Raw genomic sequence first — 20,798 nt, 5'->3', positions numbered from 1 at the left:
TTGGTTAAGTCAAACAGATACTTTATTTTTATATATTTTTTTCATATGATCTTGTGCCTCAACCTCCTTAAAATTCTCTTGGTTTTCCATAACACCCCTCTTGCAGTTTATCTCCTGCCTGACCAACTCTTCTTAGTTCATTTCACTTTCTCCTTCAGCTTTCCCATTTAATGTCTATGGGGCTCTTCCTCATAGTTGTAAGAATTGAGTTAATATGTTAAGGATTTAGAACCAGTGCCTGGCACATAGCAAGCACTCTATTAAATGTTTACTATTAATGATTTCACCTCAACGTAAATGTTAATCTCATTCATGCGTATGGTTTGTACTACAAATATATTGTTCTAGCCTATACTTGAAGCCTTAAATGGGATTATCTAATTGCTAACTGGCTTTTCCTCCTGAATGTCCAATTGAACTCTTCCGTCTAAAATCTGTTCCTCTTAGCTCAATAAATGATGTTGCCAGTAACCCATTACTCCTTAGCCTCCATGACAACCTTGCTCTTACTTGTGCTTTTCCTGGTAACCTCCCATAACTGACTCCCCCTACCGCTAGTAATATATTTTGTCTTCAGCTGAAGATCTTATTTATGGTGGTGGCCTCAGCCATTTTGGTGAATTACAAGTGTTTTCCTGGATCTCTCCCATGTATACTGAAGGTATACATGTTATTAAACTTGCTTTGTTTTTCTCCTGTTCATCTTTTATTACAGGATGTCTCAACCAAGAACCTTAAAAGGAAAGAAGGAACAGAGCAATAGGCTATACCATTCAGCCTAGTTCTGTAATGGCTTATAACAACCTCAGTTTGTGTAAGTACACTCTACGATGTTCACGATGATAAAACTCGCTAACGATGCATTTCTTGGAACATATCCCTATCATTAAGGTAGCAGGTGACTGAATTGGTGGACATTTGAAATTCACATACTACTTTGGCTTTCATTCTCATTCAGATTTGCTTACTCAAGGCTGCTGTGATAATCTCTTCAGGTTGGTGTACTTTGGGGTAGGTAAACAATAGTTAATGCTTGTACTTGTAAGTATTCCAATCAGTGTGTTTCTCACCAACATGATTATTAGTCATGCTAAGATTTGAACCAAACGGTACAGTTGTTCTTTCTGCTTGACATTCCTTCCAGGTAGCCCCAACATTTTATGTATACAGTACTGAAAAATGTCATTTGTTTCAAAAGTTGTTCCAATGCAGAATAGTTGGGTGAACCATGGCACTGAGATAACATAAGTGTAAGCACAGCAAAGATGCCTTCAATGTGCAGTTAGAGATCTGCCGTTGTCCACTTTAAAAATGAAGATCTGTTTGTAAATGAATAGTGCGGGCCACACAGTAGTAAAAGATCAAATCTATACCATATTCTTTTGGGACTAAAAAGACAAGATACTAAAAGTACTATTTTAAGAGACCATTTATTAATCTAAATATATACAACTTTAATTCACAGACATACTCATTGATTTATTACCAATAGGTTATTTGTTGGGATTTTGTTTAGAAGGGGCTTCACCTGTTATCTTGACTACTTTCCCAGTGAAAGAGAATTCCAGGTTATCTTTTACATTCTTTGTAGACGCTTTGAACCAATCACCTGGCTATCTGAGGAAATTGCAATGACAGCCTCGTAAACAGGCTTTCTAGTTTCCCATCTCTGAAAAGAAGGTCCCACTGACTTTATTAGCCACTGCCACCTAACAGCTAAATAACCTATTGTGAAAAGCACATTCCAATGCAAATCATGACACTGAATGACATTCCAATGGAAAACTATAAATGCATATGTGATTGAAGACTGGCCGGTCATGGAATCTCTTCAAGAAATACAATAATGGGGAACATGGAGGCACAGCAAGAATTATTATGAAGAACTTATCAAGACCAGCTATTTCCACTTAAAAAAAACAATAAACCCGGGGCCTCCAGGCTAAACAGTTCCTTTGTACACTACTACTTTGTTAGACCTCAAAAACATCTTAAAGCCTTAAGAAAATGACTATAAATTACTCTATAACTTATGATTTGCATGGTTTAAAAATGTTTATGCTGTAATTTATTAGTTTTACATGAAGATATAAAAAATAAATATTGCCATGCATATCTTGACATTTAAAACCACAAATAACTTGAAATACTGTCTAGAGAAATTGCTCCTGCATACTTGTTAATTATGGAAGACTCAAAGTATTTTTATATAGCATCATCAAACTGAAAGCGTCAAAACAAGCCTAATTTAATGCCCTTAATTGATCTAAATGTAATGCTAGGGGGAAAGAAAACAATACAAGCCAAAACTGGAGTGCAAAACACCTTTTTCACTGCAGGTTTTAATGGAAAAGGTTTGTGAACTAGTGGGATTCCTTCCCAAGGGCATGCTGGACACATGGAAAGTAAAGTGAGAGAAACTGGGATTCCTTCCTTAGGCAACTTCTCATTCTATTTCAGTGTCCTGAAACATCCCTGGTTAAGATTGGTGATTTAAAAAAAACCGTAAGGGTTTATGAAAGTCCATCAGGTTCCTCATTAAAGCTGAAGTCGCACACTAGAGACAGGTGGTCTGAAGGATAATTGAAGGATGGTAGCCGGTTGGCCCCAATCTGTTCTTCAGTGAGCAAATCAAGAGCTGACCTCACACTTAGAGCATGTTTAGAATACCAGATATAGTCCAGGGTGTGCCGGTACTCTCCTGAGGTCCGGATCTTCCAGGTAGTATATGGAGGTTCCGACTGCCCATCAGCACTCAGGAGCTTGTAGGCGCTGTTCAGGTTGAGACTAGAGGAAGCAAAGTGTTTGTAGACCTCCTCCGTTGGCTCTGCATTGAAGTCCCCACAAACGATAAGGGGAATCTTGGCTCCTTGGGTGATGTTGTGCAGGTTCCGGAGAAGGTCACAGCCTTGAGCTGACCGAAGCTGCTCCCAGCCAGTGCGTGCTTTTAAGTGGGTGACAGCGATGCAGAACTGTCGACTTGACTCCTTGCACTCTAGGGTCTGTGCAATGGCCACCTGGTTGGTTTTCAATCTCATGGCTGTCAGCCTAATATTGTAACTGTGGATCAGCTTGAATCGGTTCTGGAGAAAAAACAAGGCACAGCCATCTGGTCCATTGTTATGTTCTACATCCAGACAAGGGGACCAGGGCTTGGGGAAAAAAGTGCCTTGATAGCCCAGTCTGCTGAGGAGTGGTTGGAAGGTGTCAAAGTAGTGGTCCACCTCTTGGAGGCACAATATATCGGGCTGGTAGGCTAGGATTTCTTCTAGGATGAGACATTTCCTTTCTTCCCACTTGAGTGCTTCAATAGGGCATTGTGCAAAGTTGTCTTTGCCTTCTCCAAGAGCTGAAATTAAAAATTTTGTCACTTGTCAGCTACTACAGAACCATGACTTCTAAGTACCTGGGAGTCTCCTTGGGTTTGATAAGACTTAAGACCCTCTCAGCACTTCCTGCTTCAGGTGACTGCCTAAACTGCAGTAATCCAACAAACTAAAAAACCTCTTACCATCTAGATGAAGCAATCAACTGATTTTCTTTTACATTGAAACTATTTCATGGACATAATATTTTAAGTTTTAGCTTTAAATGGTGTTCTTTGCAGTTCCAGGGATCTAAACTATGTCAGATGAGATAAATATATTTAACTCTACATTGACTAATAAGCCACATGAATTGATAGACACCACTCAGAATGGCTGGGACCCACTTTAAATGGGCAGCTTTTCCTACTTATGGACGATCATCTGGAAAAAAATAAACGAACCAAAGATTGGGGGGTCAGCAAGAATGCCCTTTTCTAGGGCAAAAAGTGGCCCTTGTTCCTTTTTCTTAAAATTTCTACTGCTACATGAGATATACTACGGGAAGTTGACTGACACATCTATTTTTTAATTCAACAGACTCAGGAAAGGATTCTTTTCTGCCATAACAATCTAATATCTTAATGAGCAGAGAAATGAAGCAACATCTCTGGCTTCAATTATACAGATGTATATGGATGAGAATCTGGCCATAAGAGAACTCAGGTTCAGCATCACCCACACACGGTTCCCATTCCCTGCAAAAAGTTCCATGCTACCCATTCAGGAGACTCAGTTTCTCCCTTGCAAATGCTATCTTAGTGCTGTGGACTAAAAAGTGGAGACAACAGAAAGTTCTGAGGCTGGTAAGACAGGGTCCTTTCGATTTTGATGTGCTGGGAAACAGACCTTCATTGTTACTTGGATGGCCTTACAAACATGGGAGGTAAGGAATGAATTTTGAGTTGCTGGATTTATTAGTGAAAACCTGATGACTGGCTTTCCTAACTTGCCTTTCTGGGAGCTCACACTGTCCTTGTCACACCATCCTACACTTGCATCTGCCCACACCCCTTTCCCTCCACATAAGACATTGGTGCACCGGGAATGTGCAGAAGCAGAAAGGCGGTCACCACAAACTTAACTGCTCAGGAACAAAAGCATCAGGCATACCTTGGGCGAGGATGTTCCACTGCATGACTCTAATAGGTTGGTGGCTACTGGGGCAATCTGTCCTCAGATCCACAAAATCCCTTTGGAACCGGGGAGGTCGAGTGTGCAGGACTGCCCTGCATTCCTCAAGGAGCTCTTTAGGATCAATGGGCTCCAGATGTTCTGGGTCAGTTGACTCCAAATACTCTGAATGCTGGGAGGCACGGCTGCTGATCAGTGTCTTGGCGAGAGCACTATAGAGTCTGCTCGTACCGTTTCCCATGGAACGTGCTATAGGAAAGAAAAGGAAAGCACAATTACACACTCAGCTCCTTTTCCTGCCTGTCTTCCATTTTCATCCAGCTCAACTGCAAGGTAAAGCTTTTACTGTCCATAGAAGCAAAGACCTTAATTAAGGGCAGTTCTGCCATTAGCACAGAGATGTGTCAAAGGCGTTTCATGTTCTACCTTTCTACTAGGACAGGTAATTGAAAATACTATTTAAATTGGTCTCTGAGAACTAAGATAATTCTTTTAAGAGAAAAATACACCTTGATGTTTACGGCTTCTAACATATTTGTCTTTATAATTTATAAACACAGTCTTGGGAAAGCATGGCTAAAACAAAATTCCCATTCTTTTCTACATATTTAAATAAGAACTTGAAAACCAGTTTTGTAAAGAGGCAGATGTTAGAAAGCCCATGTTAATCCTCGAGAAGAGATTAGGTTATAGCAGGCTGCTGCTCTAGCATGTCATCTATCCAGATCCCTCCGTTAGGGAAAGAAATGGCTGGATTAAACCCAGACCCCATTTCTCATAGATGTTAACTATAAAGCAGGGCTCTGGCTTTCTGTGAACCCCATTGAGCAACAAAGTCGACAATCTATTATCAATTGCCAGATTTTTTAAAAATCAGAAGGGATTGGAAGAGACAAGGGGGTAAGAGACAGTTGCCCACTTTTCCTGGGATCCTGGAGGGAGAACGGGCGAGGAGATGTACTGGAGGCATACAGTCTTGAGCATTTTCCAGTGCTTCACTTTTTATCTTAATTATAAATCATTAAGGAGAACAGAGCACAACCTTCAACTAATTAGCATGAGGGAAGTTGTGCCTGCCACTTCACTTGCAAGCAGTAGATTGCTGCTTTCTCTTCACCGTGGTATAGTTTAAGGGCATGTTTTACTTGGAACTACCTCCAAAATTCTGTGCATGATGAACCTTTGTGTGGAAGGATCTGGATTTCCCTACCACAGCCATATCTTTGCCTTCTTTTGAAAGACACAAAATTTTATGTATACATTAACAATACATTATTTGGCAGCCCAAAGGGCTGTATCTGAAACTAGATGTCAGTCAAATTCACTGTGGCAGGTCATAAGAGAAAATTCAAATATTTACCACTAAACGTCTTTTAAACATCAAGGTCAATAAACATGCAAGCATGGTCCCATTCCTTTTCATCAACTCAAAGTAGTTTTTTCCCAGTAAGAAAACTAGATTAAGGCAAAGAAGCACACCCCAGTTTTCCCAACATTTAAGTGTACATGCATCAGCAAGCAAGACTGTTCTTTTTCACACACAAGCACATGCACAAATGCACACACACACCTGTTTCAAAACCGATTTAAATATATTAAGTTCAAATATATCTGCTCGCCTGTCTGAATATAAGGGTCGAAAGGAAGAAATATTCTTGGCTGGCAGTACAACTTTGAAGACCTTTCTGTACTACTATATATACATATATTTAAAAGCAGTTAAAGTCTTACTGGTTTCTCAAGTGTGGTCTCCAGATCAGCATCACAACAATAGGCCAGTGTCACAGGGGCCCAATGGAATGTTTTAAATTTGAAGCAAACAGTAATACTTGACATCTGCCAGACTCTAGGAACTACTAGCTCAATGTAGTTCAGTTTCAACAGGATTGTTCTACATCACTTTGATGACATATTTGTGCAAGCTGAGTTTTGGGGTGGTTACTGTGATAAAAAGCAAGCATGTGAAAATGACTGAAAAGGAGGGTAAGTGTCCACTGAGAGTTCAAGGTTTGAGTTATGTGAGCCAGAAAAACTGCCCGAACCACACAGTTCTAGAAACTTAGAAAAACCTTCAGATAAGAGAATATGGAACAGAATAACATCTGTTCAGACAACGAAAGCATGCCAGAAAGACATGCCCAGAAAGCAAATCAAAACTGTACCCTATTGCAAAATGAGTGGTAGGTGATTAAGAAAATGGTAGAATGGCCTAAATCATAATGGGAAAACAGAGAAATGGGGAGATACAGCATTTGAGAGAGAGTGGCAAGTATTATGTTCTTATGTTAAGCAAAGAAGATCCAACACATGAATAACAGTTCTTGTAGCAGGAAAACCAATGCATAGAAATGAAACCCTAAAAACTATAAATCAAAAGTTTGAGTGCAAAGTTTCAATCATGCAGGATGGATTAAGCTGTGGAATTCTAAAATATAACGTGGTGACTAGTTAATAAGACTGTATTATATATTCAAAATCTTGAAGAGTAATAAACCTTGTGTTTTCACCACACACACATAACTATGATGACAGATATGTTAATTAGCATGATTGAGGTATTCATTTCACAACGTATACACATCAAAACATGTACACCTTAAATATGTATTTTTTATTTGTTAATTATACCTCAATAAAGCTGGAAAAACAATTTTTAAAAAATCAAGTTAAAAATTGTATCAAACATCAATGCACAAAGCTTTGCCTTATCTTTGTTACTCTAAAAAAGAAATTGTAAAGCAAAACAATCCTTGAAAGCTACTTACTGAAATAGCACACCACATACCTGAGAATATCAACCCAGAATGACCAACACCAACTGGACTGTAAAGAGAAAAAAGTCCCTTGGGCATCTAGGCAAAAACAGCAAGTAACTTATAAGGAAAATAATATGTAGCTCATCTATATGTGACCCAATTTTATTTTATATCCAGCGAAAAATAGGAATGTTGACTTTAGGAGCCCTTCTTGAGGAAACTACTAGAGCAGGGGTTGGCAAACTACAGCCAGAGGCATTTTTGCACAGTCCTTGAGCTAAGAATGGTTTTAAAGGTTGTTACGCGACACCAGACACTACTATAACCCACTGGAGATATATCAGGAAACAGATTAAACTTTCTGCCCTCATGGAGCTTATGTTGTAGTGGGGGGAGACAGACAAGATGATAGCTTGTCATATGGTAAAAGTGCTATGGAGAAAAACAAAGGAGAAAGGGCAAACGGAGTTGCTAATTTATATAGGCTCAACGAGGCCTCACTGAAAGGTGAAATGTGAGCTGAGACCTGAGGTGGTAAGGAAATCAGTAAGTCTCACGTAGATCCAGTGTAAGAACACTCTGGGCAGAGGAATAGCAAATGCAAAAGCCTGAGGAAGGAACATGCTTGGCAAGGGGACTGGAGTGACTTACAGAGTAACTAGAAGATGAGGTCAGTGAGGACAGGGGAGCCGGTCAAGCAGGGCCTCATTGGCCATTCTAAGGACTTGAGCCTTTATCTCAGATGGGCAGCTGTGGACAATTCTAGGAAGGGGCGAGGATCTGATTTACATTAAAAGAAAAATCTCACTGGCTGATGTATTAAAAATACACTATACTGTGGGGAAGTAGGGGCAGGCATAGGAAACCCATTAGAGGACAGTTATAATAATCTAGGCAACAGACACTGGTAGCTTGGACTAGTGGTAACAAAGTGGTGGGATTCTGAGTAAATCGAAACTGGAGCCAGCAAGTTTTGTTCATGACTTGGACATGAGGAGTCATGTCAAAAGGCCTGCCTCCCGCCCGGCCAGGCATGGTTCCGCTCTTGAGCATCGACCTAGGACCCAGGAGATCGCAGTCCAATTCCTGGTCAGGGCACATGCCGGGGTTGTGGGCTTGCTCCCCAGTTGGGGGCGTGCAGGAGGCAGCCAATCAATGACAACTCATCATCCACGTTTCAACTCTCTCCCTCTCCCTTCCTCTCTCTGAAATCAATAGATATTTTTTAAAAAATGCCTGCCTCCAAGGTTGCCAGTCGGGCACCTAGAAGGGTGAAGCTGCCAATACCCATTGGGAAGATTTGGTGAGTTTGCAGAAAATAGAAGAGTTTGGCAATTAGATGAGAAAGGCACAAACTGGAAACCAATGTCTGGGAGATGTTAGTGGACAGCACACCAAAGTGACTTTAGAGAGAAAATAGGTCACAGGATTGAGTTCTGGGGCAGACTGGGGAAGATGGGCTAAATGTCTGCAAAGATGGCATGGCCAGGGAAGCAGGAGAAAAGCAAGGTGAGCCTGATCTTCCTGGAAACAGTGTCTCAGCCATGAGGTGGTCATCTTCTGTATCATGTGCTACATACAGGGCAGTGCAAGGGAAAGGAAGACTGAGAACACACCTGGATTTGGCAACGTGGAAAACGCCAGTGATTTTAACAGTGAATTCTGGGGTTTGGTGGAGGTGTGGGGAGATGAGGAAATAGGACAGAGAGAAGTATTTGCGGAAAATTGGCCCCTAAAGGAGAGAAATGGGGTAGTGACTAGAGATGGAGGCAAGAGCATGTGGGGAAACTATTATACCATGTTTATTGTTGGCCAACTGGGGTAACGCAGGAGGGGAACCCAATGAAGCAGGACTCGGGCAGGACGGCATGAGGATACTGACAAATCCTCTCCCCAAAAGGCAACCATAAACCTGGACAGAGATGTCAAAACCAGCTGTTCCCGTGGCCTGGGTATGGACCACAGGCATGCAACAACTGGGACACGCTTATTCCTCGAGCCCAGGAGCTTCAGGTCAGAACAGCGCTACTCTGAGACATTCCGCCCTTCCTCCCCCTCCGATCTGTGGCACTAATTCAACCAGGGCGGCAAAGAGATGGAGTTATTAAGTTAATCTTCCCACAAAGAAAAGCCCAAGTTGCGGTGGCTTCACTGGTCAGTCTATCAAACATTTAAATAAGAAATAATACCGCCCTAGCCAGTTTGGCTCAGTGGCTAAGAGTGTTGGCCTGTGGACAGAAGGGTCCCAGGTTCGATTCTGGCCAAGGGCACATACCTTGGTAGCAGGCTTGATCCCTGCCCCACTTGGGGCGGGAGGCAACCAATCCATGCCTCTCCCCCCCTTCCTCTCTCTCTGAAAAGCAATGGGGGAAAAATAAAAAGAGAAAAAGAATACCAATAATTCACAAACTCCAGTGTACTTCCCATGCACAGCCACTCTAGAAGACAATTTGGCAGTTTTATAATCAAGCATGGATTTAACATATGGCCTAGAATTCATGCCCCTAGGTATTTACCTGAGTGAACTAAAAAATTAGGTTCATGCAAAACTACATATGCAAATGTTTATAAGCCGTTTCATTCATCATTGCCAAAATTGGAAGCAACCAAGGAGCCTTTCATCGTGCAAATGGATAAATGACTGGTACACCCATACAATGCAATAGTATGCAGTAATAAAAAGAAACAAGCTGTTGACTTGCAAGATTCATCCATGCAACATGGGTGGATCTCAAACGCATTTCAAATGTCAGCCAGGAGATGCAGGGGATCTCAAGAGGGGATACAGACTTTGACAAATGAATTAATTCTCAGGCTTGGGAATTAATAACTAAACAAGAACACTATGAAGACTCCACATACTATTTTTATACTTTTAACACAATACCAAGACTTAGACCCACTTTAAGAACTGCAATGTAGTAAGGCCATTTACGAAAACAAAAAGGCTAAAGATTATGGGGCACCTTTCTCTCCCTCTCCCATCCTAAGAATGACGCTGGTGACAATACAGCTAATGACTACTGAATGCTTAATACATGCACCATTCACAGATTCTGCTGGCTTTTAGTGTATTTTCAATGATCACAATCCTGGGAGGTAGCTACTCCTATTATGCCGCTTTTAGGATGAGGAAATAACTTAGTAACAAGTCGCACTGTCTCTCACCTGTTCTTAAAAATAACATTCACTTTTTTTAAAGTTTGAACCATTAAAAAAAAAGTCTTTTCACCCATAAACACGTCTGATTGCAATATTTCAAGCCATTCTACTGAAGTTATGCTTTAGTAGGACATTAAAAAATTGCCAAAGGTTCAGAATAGCTCAACACCAAAAGCCGATTTCCTGAGGTGAGAGCGCATAAATAAATAATCAGGGTTTGATGATAAGAGATTGAAAAATACAAAATCTTGATAAAACCTCTGCTGAAATCTGGCACTCATACTGGCTTCTAGGTTCCAATTTTATATGTGTTTGGATATGGGTATTTTCTATTAAACCCCATATTGTATCCGGTTTTTTACCAATACTTTTTCCCTTGGGCCACTTCAGGAGAAAAAGTATCAGCCATCATTCTCTGTGATATGTGTTATATCATTTATACAGGCAACAGGCAGATCAAGATAGCTTTATTTCTTATGCCTGGCTGTTCATTTAGCAACACCACGCCTACCCCTTGCCACTGCCTAATTCCAGAAGCATGTTTCCCTATACGTGTAGAACTGGATGCCTTCACGCTGTGCGTTATTGCTAATTCCTCGCTGCTCTTTTACTTTATAGGAATTAAAAACTCTCCTTACCCTTATGATATAGTACTTACAGATGTGCCAGAGAATTCAGATTATGCAGAATACATGTTACCCTTCATTTTGCCAGTCACCACGTCCAGAGCAAAAGCAGACCGCAAGGCAAGCTCCCAGAGGGCTGAGCACGAGTTTGGAACCGATCAGGGGCTGATGATCAGAATGCCGGTGAGAACCCTAGCAGCTGAGACCCAAACCGACGGGGACCCCCACTCCCCGCGGCCCTGACAGCACCCACAAATCACAGCGGAGGGGCCTCTGCCCACATACCCTCCTCCAGTGACCCAGCAATTGCTTCTTCCCGAGTCTGCCCAAAGCATTCGGTCCGTGAATAATTTCTCTCACCGTGAAGTTGGAGCTTAGTCTCTTCAAACCGGGGCTTGGCAAAACCGCGAATTAAAAACCAAAAACTCAACCAGAGCCAAGGTCATCTGGGTACCCACCTGGGACGCGGCGGAGCTGACCCGCCGCGGGCCCACGGAAACCTTGACGGGTAAAAGTGCACAAAAACTGTAAACGACAGACGTCACAGGAAGGCGCCCCCGAGCGGTCCTGTGCTGCCACCTGGTGGCCGCGCGCTGAGCCGCCTCAGCCAGCGCGGCCGGCGAATCCCACCCAGCTGCAGGCCCCTCAGAGCGGGCTCCTGAATAAACGCGGCCACCCTCGAGACTCTCACAAGATAACCACTGACATAAAGCAGCCTGGAGACTGGATTTGTGGCATCTTTATTTAAAACACTGCAGAAATCAATCAAGATTCCTAACCCCCCTGCCCGCACAGCTTTAAGAATCAAGCCCATGGCTGGGTGTGGCTCAGTGGTTGAGCATCGACCTAGGATCCAGATTCCCAGTCAGGGCACATGCCCGGGTGCAGGCTCGATCCCAGCCAGGGGCGTGCAGGAGGCAGCCAATCAATGACTTTCTCATCATTGATGTTTCTATCTCTCCCTCTCCTTTCCTCTCTCTGAAATCAATAAAGATATAGTTAAAAAACAAACAAAACATGCCCATGTCTCCCTTGACACCTGGTCTGCTTCTCTTATGTTGCTCTTGATATTTGAACAATTTCTGTCCTTTACTCCCTAGACTGTAAGCTCCAAGAGGGCAGGGACTGTTTACCTTGCTTACCCATCCCAGGGCTGAGTGTGAAGCTGCAGTACATTAATTCCTGGATCCTAGAGACTGGATTCTAAGTGCCAACTTAGGAAGACACCCTTTTCTGGTAAGTAAAAGTGAGATATTTTAGTCAGGGACCAGTCTTCAAATGTCTGTTACTGAGCACTGGTAACAGACTGTGCCAGGCATTCCTGCGGTCCTTAGTAAGTGAAAGCTTCATGGCCAAAGCTTTGACTTTTCTCAGCAAGATCAGGCTACAGTTCTAGAGGCAAAACATTCAAACACATGACTCAAGTTAGGCTGCCTCGTTTCAAATTCTGGCTCCGTCTTTCACTAATAGCATTCCCGGAACAACTTATGTACCTCTCTGTGACTCAGTTTCTTCATCTGGAGATCAGTGTGCAGCCTACTTCACTGGGCTGCTGTGAAAATTCGGTTAAACTAACTATACCCAGCACTTCCAAGTGGTCAGCTAAATGTTAGCTATTCTGTTCCACCTAGTGAAGTTCACTTTCTGGGGTTCAGGAGAGGGCTGCTGTCATCTGACAGCCTAGCATGTGCCATACTCCTTCCACGTACTTTCATTCCTCTTCCCAACAATCCGGCAAAGCGGGTCCTGTGTTCGCCATTTCACAGGTGTGGTGACAGGTTCAGAGACTGCAGTTTTCTCCGGGTTACATAACCAGGCACCTGGGGCCGGAGAAGGCTGCCTGCACCTTGGACCGCTCAGCAGCATCTCGGCCGGCCCCAGTCAGGACGACGGCAGTGGAGCCCGGCCAGGGACACGCACAGGAATAAACAGAGGTCGAATTCCACCTCCTCCTGTTGACGTCACTGCCATCACGGCACACCGGCTGGCACAGCACAGAGTGTACAGAGCAGTGTAACGCCCCGCGTGGCACTGCTAGAGATACCAAGTAAAGGTCATGACTCTCAACCTAACGTGTCTAAAAATACAAGCACCTAGACACAGCGACAATCCCAACGACCTTTCTTTGCTAGGCAGCAGTCACAGAACAGGCAAGAAGGCCAAAGTGTTTTCCAGAAAGGCTGCGCTGTACCTTCGGTCCTGCCAGATTCACCTAGAAAATATTACTCTGGAAGAAATGCCCCCACAATAAAGGCCTTGGTTAGAACCTTTAGCTGGTGCTCAGTCGTCAGCTGGCCAGCCAATCATTTGCACATGTTGGGCTTTTCTAGCAAAATAAGGCTCTGCAGTGGAATGTGAAGAGGCAGAAACCAGACGACACTGGTGGGACAATGGCTGTCTACTTGGACCTCAGGCCTGCATTAGGACATGATGCCCACCACTAACATTCCTGGGAGACTCAAGGAAATGGTCCATTTTTACAGGTGTGAATGTAAATATGAAAGCTAAAAGGAATACTTTGCAGACAGTAGTACAGAGTTCTTCCCTCTAGATCAGGGGTTCACAAACTACACCCCACGAGTCACATCTGGCCAGTGCTTGTCTGTGCATTTGGCTGCCTCTGAGCTTTCACACTTGAAATACTGAAAAGAAAAAAAAAATCATAAGAACAATAATGTTTCATGATGTGAAAATTCTATGAAACTCAAATTTCAGTGTCTAATAAAGCTGATGGGTTAGTTATCTGTGGCTGCTCCCACGCTGCAATGGCAGAGGCAAGCCATGGCCTACAAAGCCTGAACTACTTCCTAACTCCCAGAGGTAAATTAAATATGGTTCTTCCAAAGGAAGAGTCAATAAACTAAGCTGAGTCAAGAGAGACAAAGGCAGGAGACGCTGAGGGGAAGTGTTAGGACAGTTCATTCAAGAATGGCATGTGGATCAGCTGTGCGAGTAGCACCACTCCTCTGCCACAGAAAGAAGGGGCAGGGTGGCTGCCTACTGTGGAAGGGCCTCAGTGGGAAGCAGACCGCGAGCTGACTCTGGATCTCAGGGATGTTATTTCTGAAAGGGGAGTGAGGAGTTAAACAGATAGGAGAACACAGAAAGAAGCCCTCCTTGCCCCGGCCGAGGTGGAGGTCTCCAGCCCGCTCCCTCTCACTCAGGTGGATGGAAAGCCTGGCTGTCCACCCTCCTGCACAGCCTCTCCCGCCTTCAGGAGAAACAGGCACACACATCTCTACCTACTAAAATTAATACAGGAGAATATTATGGACACAAAACACGAATTGGCTTCTATGAAAAATGGAGCAATCAGAAAACCAGAAAATGTCTAGGAATTTAAAATGACTGTGAAATAGAAATGTTCAGAAAATCTCACATAATAGGAGATAGACATGAAAAAATGAGAGAGGAGACAGAGGATAGATCCATATGGCCAACAATCTAACAGAGTTTAAGAACACAAGAACAAGACAATAGAGTGGGCAAAATAATCCAAGAAATAACAGACATTTCTCTTGTGCGAAAGAATGGTACGTCTTTAGATGGCTCACCGATGCTGAGATGCTGATTCTGATGGAATTTTGGACAAGAACAAGAAAAATCCTGTGAGCTTCTAGAGATAATACATACAAAGAGATTTAAATTTCTGAGGGAAAAGGCTGTTATTAATGGGCATGTGTTACTTTTGTAATTTAAAAAAAAAATTTATTTAGACCCTGGCCAGGTAGCTCAGTTGGTTAGAGCGTCGCCTCACACATACATCAAGGCTATGATTTTGATACCTGGTCAGGGCCCGTACAAGAATCAACCAATGGATGGAGGCATAAGTAAGTGAAACAACAAATTAATGTTTCTCTCCCGCCCCCTCTAAAGTCAATAAATAAAATTAAAAAAAAAAAAATCATGGTAGAAATTAATTGTAGAGCACATGTCAGCCAAATCCATAAAATCTGACCTATAATTTGAAAGATGACATCTTCCTTTGGCAGTCCCTCCATGACAGTTAGCATCCATGAAAGCAAAATATTGAAAGGAAATACAAAACCATATATCCAAGGTATCATTAGAATCTGCTTTGCACACCGCCCTGGACGAAGCATTATGATATGAGTCATGAGCGTATCTGCATATCTGCAGATGGGCAGCCTGTCAGATGGCCCTGCCCCAAGTACTGGAAGTACAAAGAATTAGGAGAAAGGAAAGAAAAGGCAAAGAAGACAGTGGGGGAGGGTGTGACAAGTCTAAGGCACTTCCCAGACATCCCACTGCAGTAATTTTTTACCATAATTTTGGCTGCCTGCAACTTCCAGGCACTCACTTTCATTGACTTCTCATAAAAATAAGAAACTTAGTGAGAAACTTCTATCAGGCATCTAAGCATTTAGTAAAACAAGTGTCCTCCCTGGCTGTCCACAGGGCTATACATCAGATGCGCAGGCGCCATTCTCAGATATGAAAACTCAGAAGATCTGAGTAGGGCCCACCCATTTTTTGATAGCGGAAGGAGAAAAAAAGATTTGACAGAATCAGTCAAATCTGATGGCAATAATTTTCTTTAGCTCTCTTTCCCCTAGGCACTCTCCTGCCCACATCCCTGTCAATAAATTCATGGTGGCTGGTATGTTTTCAAGTGTCGCTTTGAGACCACGCAGAGACAACAGGACAGCCAGCTAAGATTTCAACTGAGGTCTTACTTCTTCCTATGGGAAGTATGATTTCCCCTCTTCTAAAAATAAAAATAAATCCTAAATATTTTAGCTGCTTTTTGATAAAGCACAGGTGGCTCTCCTATGTAGCCAAACACCCAAGGACGTCATCTTTGGAATTTCTATTTACTAAAGTATGATGACCATTCAAGTGGTTATCAAGGTCCTATATATATATTTTTTAATTTTATTTTTGTTTAAAATATTACAGATGTCCTTTTTTCTCCCCAATGACCCGTTCCACCCTGTCCCTTCCCCTCCCCAGTCCCTCTCCCCACCACTGTCCCTGTCCTTGGGTTGTGCATATATGCATATATATTCTTTGGTTACTCTCTCCTCCTCCACCCACCCGCCCTCCTCCATCCCTCTGACATTCATCAGTCTCATCTATGCTTCCATGTCATTGAATCTATTCTGTTCATCAGTTTATAAGTTCTTTAGATTCCACGTATAAGCGAGTTCATGTGATATTTGTCTTTCGCTGCCTGGCTTATTTCACTTAGCATAATATTCTCCAGGTCCATCCATACTGTCAAGGTCCTATATATTCTGATTAGAGTAGTGACTCCTCACAGCAAAGGCCTCCCTCCCTCCTCCTCCTTCCAAGAAACCAGAATATAACTGCCCCACTCACTTCTCTTTCAGTAGACATCACAGAAACCTCCATGATAAATTTATCTACCTAGTTACTCCATAAGTTGTTCAGCCACACTGATACATTTCCATTACAATGTCCCTCTGTTGGGGGCAGACATCCTGATCATGCTCTGTTGACCATTACTGTTAGCTATAGTTATAAGAAATTATTAATCATGTTCTGTTAACTGTGATTGTTCTGTTCCAATTAGAAAAATGCATTTCTTTGTCCTTCTACCCAATATAAGCAACTGGCTTTGGGGGTGGGGTGGTTAGAGCAGATTTTTGTGAATGACCTTACTGCTCTCCTATATTGCCCGCAATATTGGAATAAACACTTATATATGATTCAACTGTCTTTGCTTAACTGGCTCAAGTGGTGACAGACAGCCCAGACCCATTGCTGTCTGGTTTCCCATCTCAGGTTTTTTCTCACTGAACTTCCATAAATACACCAATGCCTTCCCTTTCTTCAAGTCTGCTTTTGTTCTTCCTCTGGGATCTCTTGAAGAGGTTAACTTTTTCCCAGAATCCTCTCCCAGTTTCCTCAAACTTTCCAGGAATAAGTACCTTTGGAAATAAGGAGTGGAGCTTACATTACTGCTCCCATACCTGTCACGTTCTTCAGGCACAGTGAGGTCTCCTCTTCCTCCCTTCACCTATTGAAAGCAAAGTTTTTCCCCCCAAATCCAGCCACACTGATTTCTCTTTGTCAATTGCTGCTGCAAATAGTCATGAGACACAATGCAGTATTTTGCCATTTAAGTGTACTGTGTTCAATACTTGTGGATTAACTGATTATCTTTTCTTCTAATTAAAGCCCAAATGTGGGCTGCAATGGGTGAGCCTCTCCCTAGGAAAAACACATTCATGATCATGGAAAACACTTGAGCCTGAAAAGATGGTCTTTGCTGAAAGGGACTTCCTCATCTCCCACACCCTAGCACCATTTGTAAACCTTTATCTTAGAATAAAAGGTGTCTAATCTCATTAGTTACTTATTTTGCAAATCTCATTTGTCTTACTGGACAGTGAAACCCTTAAACCAATCAATGTCCTAACAAGTAGATGACCCTAAAAGTGTACGAAAGAGGAAGATTGCCTAGATTTTGTAGTTAATTGTCTACAATAGTTTAAAGACCATAATAACTTATCTGTGAAACTAGGGTATTTCAGAGGACTTCAAAAAGTTCATTAAACACCTTTCTGTGCCAACAGCCTGACATTCTGAATGTTCTAGCTGACCTGACCATTTTTTCCCTCAGGTAACAACACAGCTATGTACATCTGTATTACACAAGCTATCTGTGTTTCCAAGATGGACCTACTAACTCTCCCCAGAGGGACTTAGAGGGAATTGAAGATATGAGCCAGTACAGAAGACACCAACTGGTTTTCTTTTCCTTCTCCCACCCCAAACCTAACAATTTTCCTCTTGAAAATTTCCAGCAAGAAAAAACACTTATATGGTGGTGCCCATTCTAACAGTTATTTCAGTGTGTCAAATTCCTATAGAACTGGGGGAAAATCTGAACTGCGGTCAAGTTCACCCTGTTTAAAGAATAATCTAGAGTTTAGAGTCTCAGTTACCAATTTAACGTCTTAATTTTAAAAGTATCCCTCAGCCTGTAAATGTATAATTATACTGCTCACGTTCTACATATAGGTAAACTCATAGTTAGCTTTGTAATAAATTTGTGTCTTTAGTAATTTTGGGTCCTCAAGAATGGCAAAAATAGCCCTAGCCAGTCTGGCTCAGTGGTTAGAGTGTAGGCCCTCAGACTGAAGGGTCCCGGGTTCGATTCTGGCCAAGGGCACGTACCTTGGTTACAGACTTGATCCTGGCCCTGGTCAGGCTCCTGCCGGAGGCAACCGATCCATGTCTCTCTCTGACACCGATGTTTCTCTTTCTCGCCCTCTCCCTTCCACTCTAAAAAGCAATGGAGGGGAAAAAAAAAAAGAATGGCAAAAATAAATAAATGAATGTGTGCCTCAGCATAACATATGCCAATAATCTGAATAGAGTTTCAAGTCTTGGCTTCAATCACATTTTGGATTATCACTTTCATTAATTCAAGAAAGCCACACTGAGCATATTCTTTCAGTTTGACCTTACATGATTCCAAAACTTTTGGGAGTGAAGTGTAGATATTTATAATGTAGGATGGTCACATAAATGTCTCAAACAGCAACAGCCTAACTTGAGCACAACCCAAATACACTTTTTAGTGTGATGAAGTAACTGCCAGTTTGAAAGAGGAACTTACTCATTCTAAAAGTATGATTAATTTGTATGTAACTTGTGGCCACAGGAGTGTGTCCTCAGGCAGAAACCAAGGTGGCAAAAAAAGTCCCAGGTATGTGATGTATAAAATTGGCTCTTGGAGAAGGAAGACATCACACCTTTACAAGATCTTCACCGAGGTATATAGGACACAGAATGACGTAAGTATTGGCGGAGCCTCCAAAAAAAAAAATCCAGATAAATGTAAAACGAGTGACTGCGTGTTACAGTACATTGTTAACATAATTATTTAAAAAAAACCCCAAAAACCTGAACATCGAGGGTATGCAAGCCACACGGTCAAATAAGTATAACTTTCAGTGACTTCTTTTTTTGCATAATTCGCAAAATAAGTAAAATCAACACAAATTATTTTTGGCCTCAGAAAGGGGGAAATTCAAGGTAGATCCAGGCGGAGAAATACTGAAGGCACCGCATCCAAAGGTCCACCACAATGAGCCCGAACACGACGCTCCGGATGCAAGCCGCAGGCACCGAAAGGCGAGCGGGCAGCGCCGAGCGAGGAGCCCCCCGCCCCGCAGCCCGCCCCGCAGCCCGCCCCGCAGCCCGCCCCCGGCGCCCATTCATTCCGCGCGGCGCGGCCCGCGCCCTCCGCCCCGAGCCGCCGCGCACTCACCTGTCCGCGGAGGCGGCGCCGCCGCGCCCGAGGCCGCCGCCAGGAGTCTGGGGGACGCGGGTGGGGGCGCGGCCGCCCGCGGGGAAGCCGGGCGGCGCGGGCCGCGGCCGGGGCCGTGCGGGCGGCGCAGGCCGGGCGCGTCCCTCTGCAGCAGGGCGGAGCAGAGCCGCCGCGGGCTCTGATACATGCCGCCGCCTCCGCGGCTCCGCGCGCCCTGGGAGCGGGGCTCGGCCTCGGCGGGCGGGCGCAGCGGGCTCTCGGCTCGTCCGGGCGGAGGCTCCGGGCTCCTCCTCGCCCAGCTCCGACCCTGGGAACCGTACCGGGCAGGCGAGCCCGCGGGACAGGCTGGAGCGCAGCTGCCGCGGCGAAGGCAGCGGCGGGACTGGCGGCTGCGGGCTGCGAGCCTCGGACGGTACCCGGTGAGCGGCGCGCGGACAAGGCGGGCGCTACCAATTGCGACCCGGGGGGGATCCGTGGGCGCAGAGCCCGGCGGGGCTAGGCTCGGGTTCCAAAAACCCGGGGCATTTTATTTTGAAACGAAAACGATCACAAGCTCATTGTGGAGGGAAGGCTGTAGGGGGTCTAAGGTCACAGGTATCCGACGGGGCGGTTTTAAAGAAATGAGCCTCCCCTCCAGCCAGCTGGAATGGAGGCGCCCTCAGGGTGGGAGTTCCCAGTCTGTCCCAGCGCTAGGGCTCTGGGACACGTGTGTGTGCCCGGGAGACAGCACATGTGTGTGCGTGTGAATGTGTGTGTGAATACAGCAAAGGGCGTCCGCTCCCGACCCTTTCGGCGGAATATGTTACGTTAAACGAAACTGAGCACCCTAAAGCGCTAACTGTGTGGGGGCGACGGTGACTATGGCAGTGGCCCTTTCCTCCGGGATGCTTCACTCGGGCAAAGCGGGCAGAAGGTGCTAAGAGAAATGAGACCATTAGGCTCCACAAGGTAGATTAAGAGCGATGCCACAAGTTTGGCGATAGGGGTTATAACGGGCCCGGAGTTCCTAGAAGGTTCATGAGAAGGATGGGCGTTTGAGCTGGGCCATAACGCGGAGGTCTAAAATTTACACGTGTGGAATTGGGGTGGGGAGTGGGGTGATTTACACAAGAAGAAAGGAAAGAAGCGGAAAGCCCTGGGTATTATTTGGGTGAAACAACTCCTTTTTAGTTATGTAGGGTGGAAGCTAAGAAGTAAGAAGACAGATGCTTGGGTAGGTTACATTGTGGAAGGCAGAGATTAAAATAGGCTTAATTTGGTAGGAAAAGGTGAGCTGCTATGTTCTGTGACTTGGGCAAGGATGTGATTAGGGCCCTGCTTTCACTGGAGGACTTGTAACTCTGGCACATGAAAAGAAAGAGTAGACCAGCTGAGATGAAAGATATTCTAGACCTGCTTCTGGTACTGAAAAAGAATGGGTGGAGGAAACATCTCAGATGAGGCAGGAAATGACTAGCCAGGAATGGAAGCGGGGTGAGGGGGAGGGAGC

The 20,798-nt window shown here is 44.0% G+C and overlaps 1 protein-coding gene across 23 annotated transcripts; it reads right to left on the bottom strand.

Moving 5' to 3' along the window:
• Positions 1–48: 48 nt before the first annotated feature.
• On the bottom strand, positions 49–19,572 carry NOCT (nocturnin). Of its 23 annotated transcripts, XM_081136206.1 has the most exons (7): positions 12,177–12,204; positions 11,404–11,543; positions 11,076–11,208; positions 7,907–8,017; positions 7,285–7,322; positions 4,479–4,748; positions 49–3,349 (listed from the first exon to the last, which is right to left on the bottom strand). In XM_081136206.1, exons 6-7 carry the CDS (start codon positions 4,738–4,740, stop codon positions 2,514–2,516), a joined length of 1,098 nt encoding a protein of 365 aa, XP_080992332.1. In that variant the 5' UTR covers positions 4,741–4,748; positions 7,285–7,322; positions 7,907–8,017; positions 11,076–11,208; positions 11,404–11,543; positions 12,177–12,204; the 3' UTR covers positions 49–2,513. The 23 variants fall into 23 exon arrangements, with proteins under 23 accessions (XP_080992332.1, XP_080992328.1, XP_080992345.1 ...); XM_081136202.1 differs by lacking the exon at positions 7,907–8,017; XM_081136219.1 differs by lacking the exon at positions 12,177–12,204 and having other exon boundaries at positions 7,285–7,351; positions 11,329–11,563.
• Between the last annotated feature and the right edge of the window lie 1,226 nt (positions 19,573–20,798).

This window comes from Miniopterus schreibersii (assembly GCF_964146895.1).
Source record: "Miniopterus schreibersii genome assembly, chromosome: 4".
Taxonomy (NCBI): Eukaryota; Metazoa; Chordata; class Mammalia; order Chiroptera; family Miniopteridae; genus Miniopterus; species Miniopterus schreibersii.
This window is presented reverse-complemented; position numbering and strand designations above follow the sequence as displayed.

What these genes read in the sequence shown, in the direction of transcription:
- NOCT (XM_081136197.1), bottom strand. Translation starts at nt 19,496, where the DNA reads ATGTATCAGAGCCCGCGGCGGCTCTGCTCCGCCCTGCTGCAGAGGGAC. An exon ending in GGATCAAGTCTGTAACCAAG is followed by an intron (nt 4,749 to 18,210) that starts GTACGTGCCCTT and finishes TCTTTCCTATAG; the next exon opens with CACGTTCCATGGGAAACGGT. An exon ending in GTGGAACATCCTCGCCCAAG is followed by an intron (nt 3,350 to 4,478) that starts GTATGCCTGATG and finishes TTTTAATTTCAG; the next exon opens with CTCTTGGAGAAGGCAAAGAC.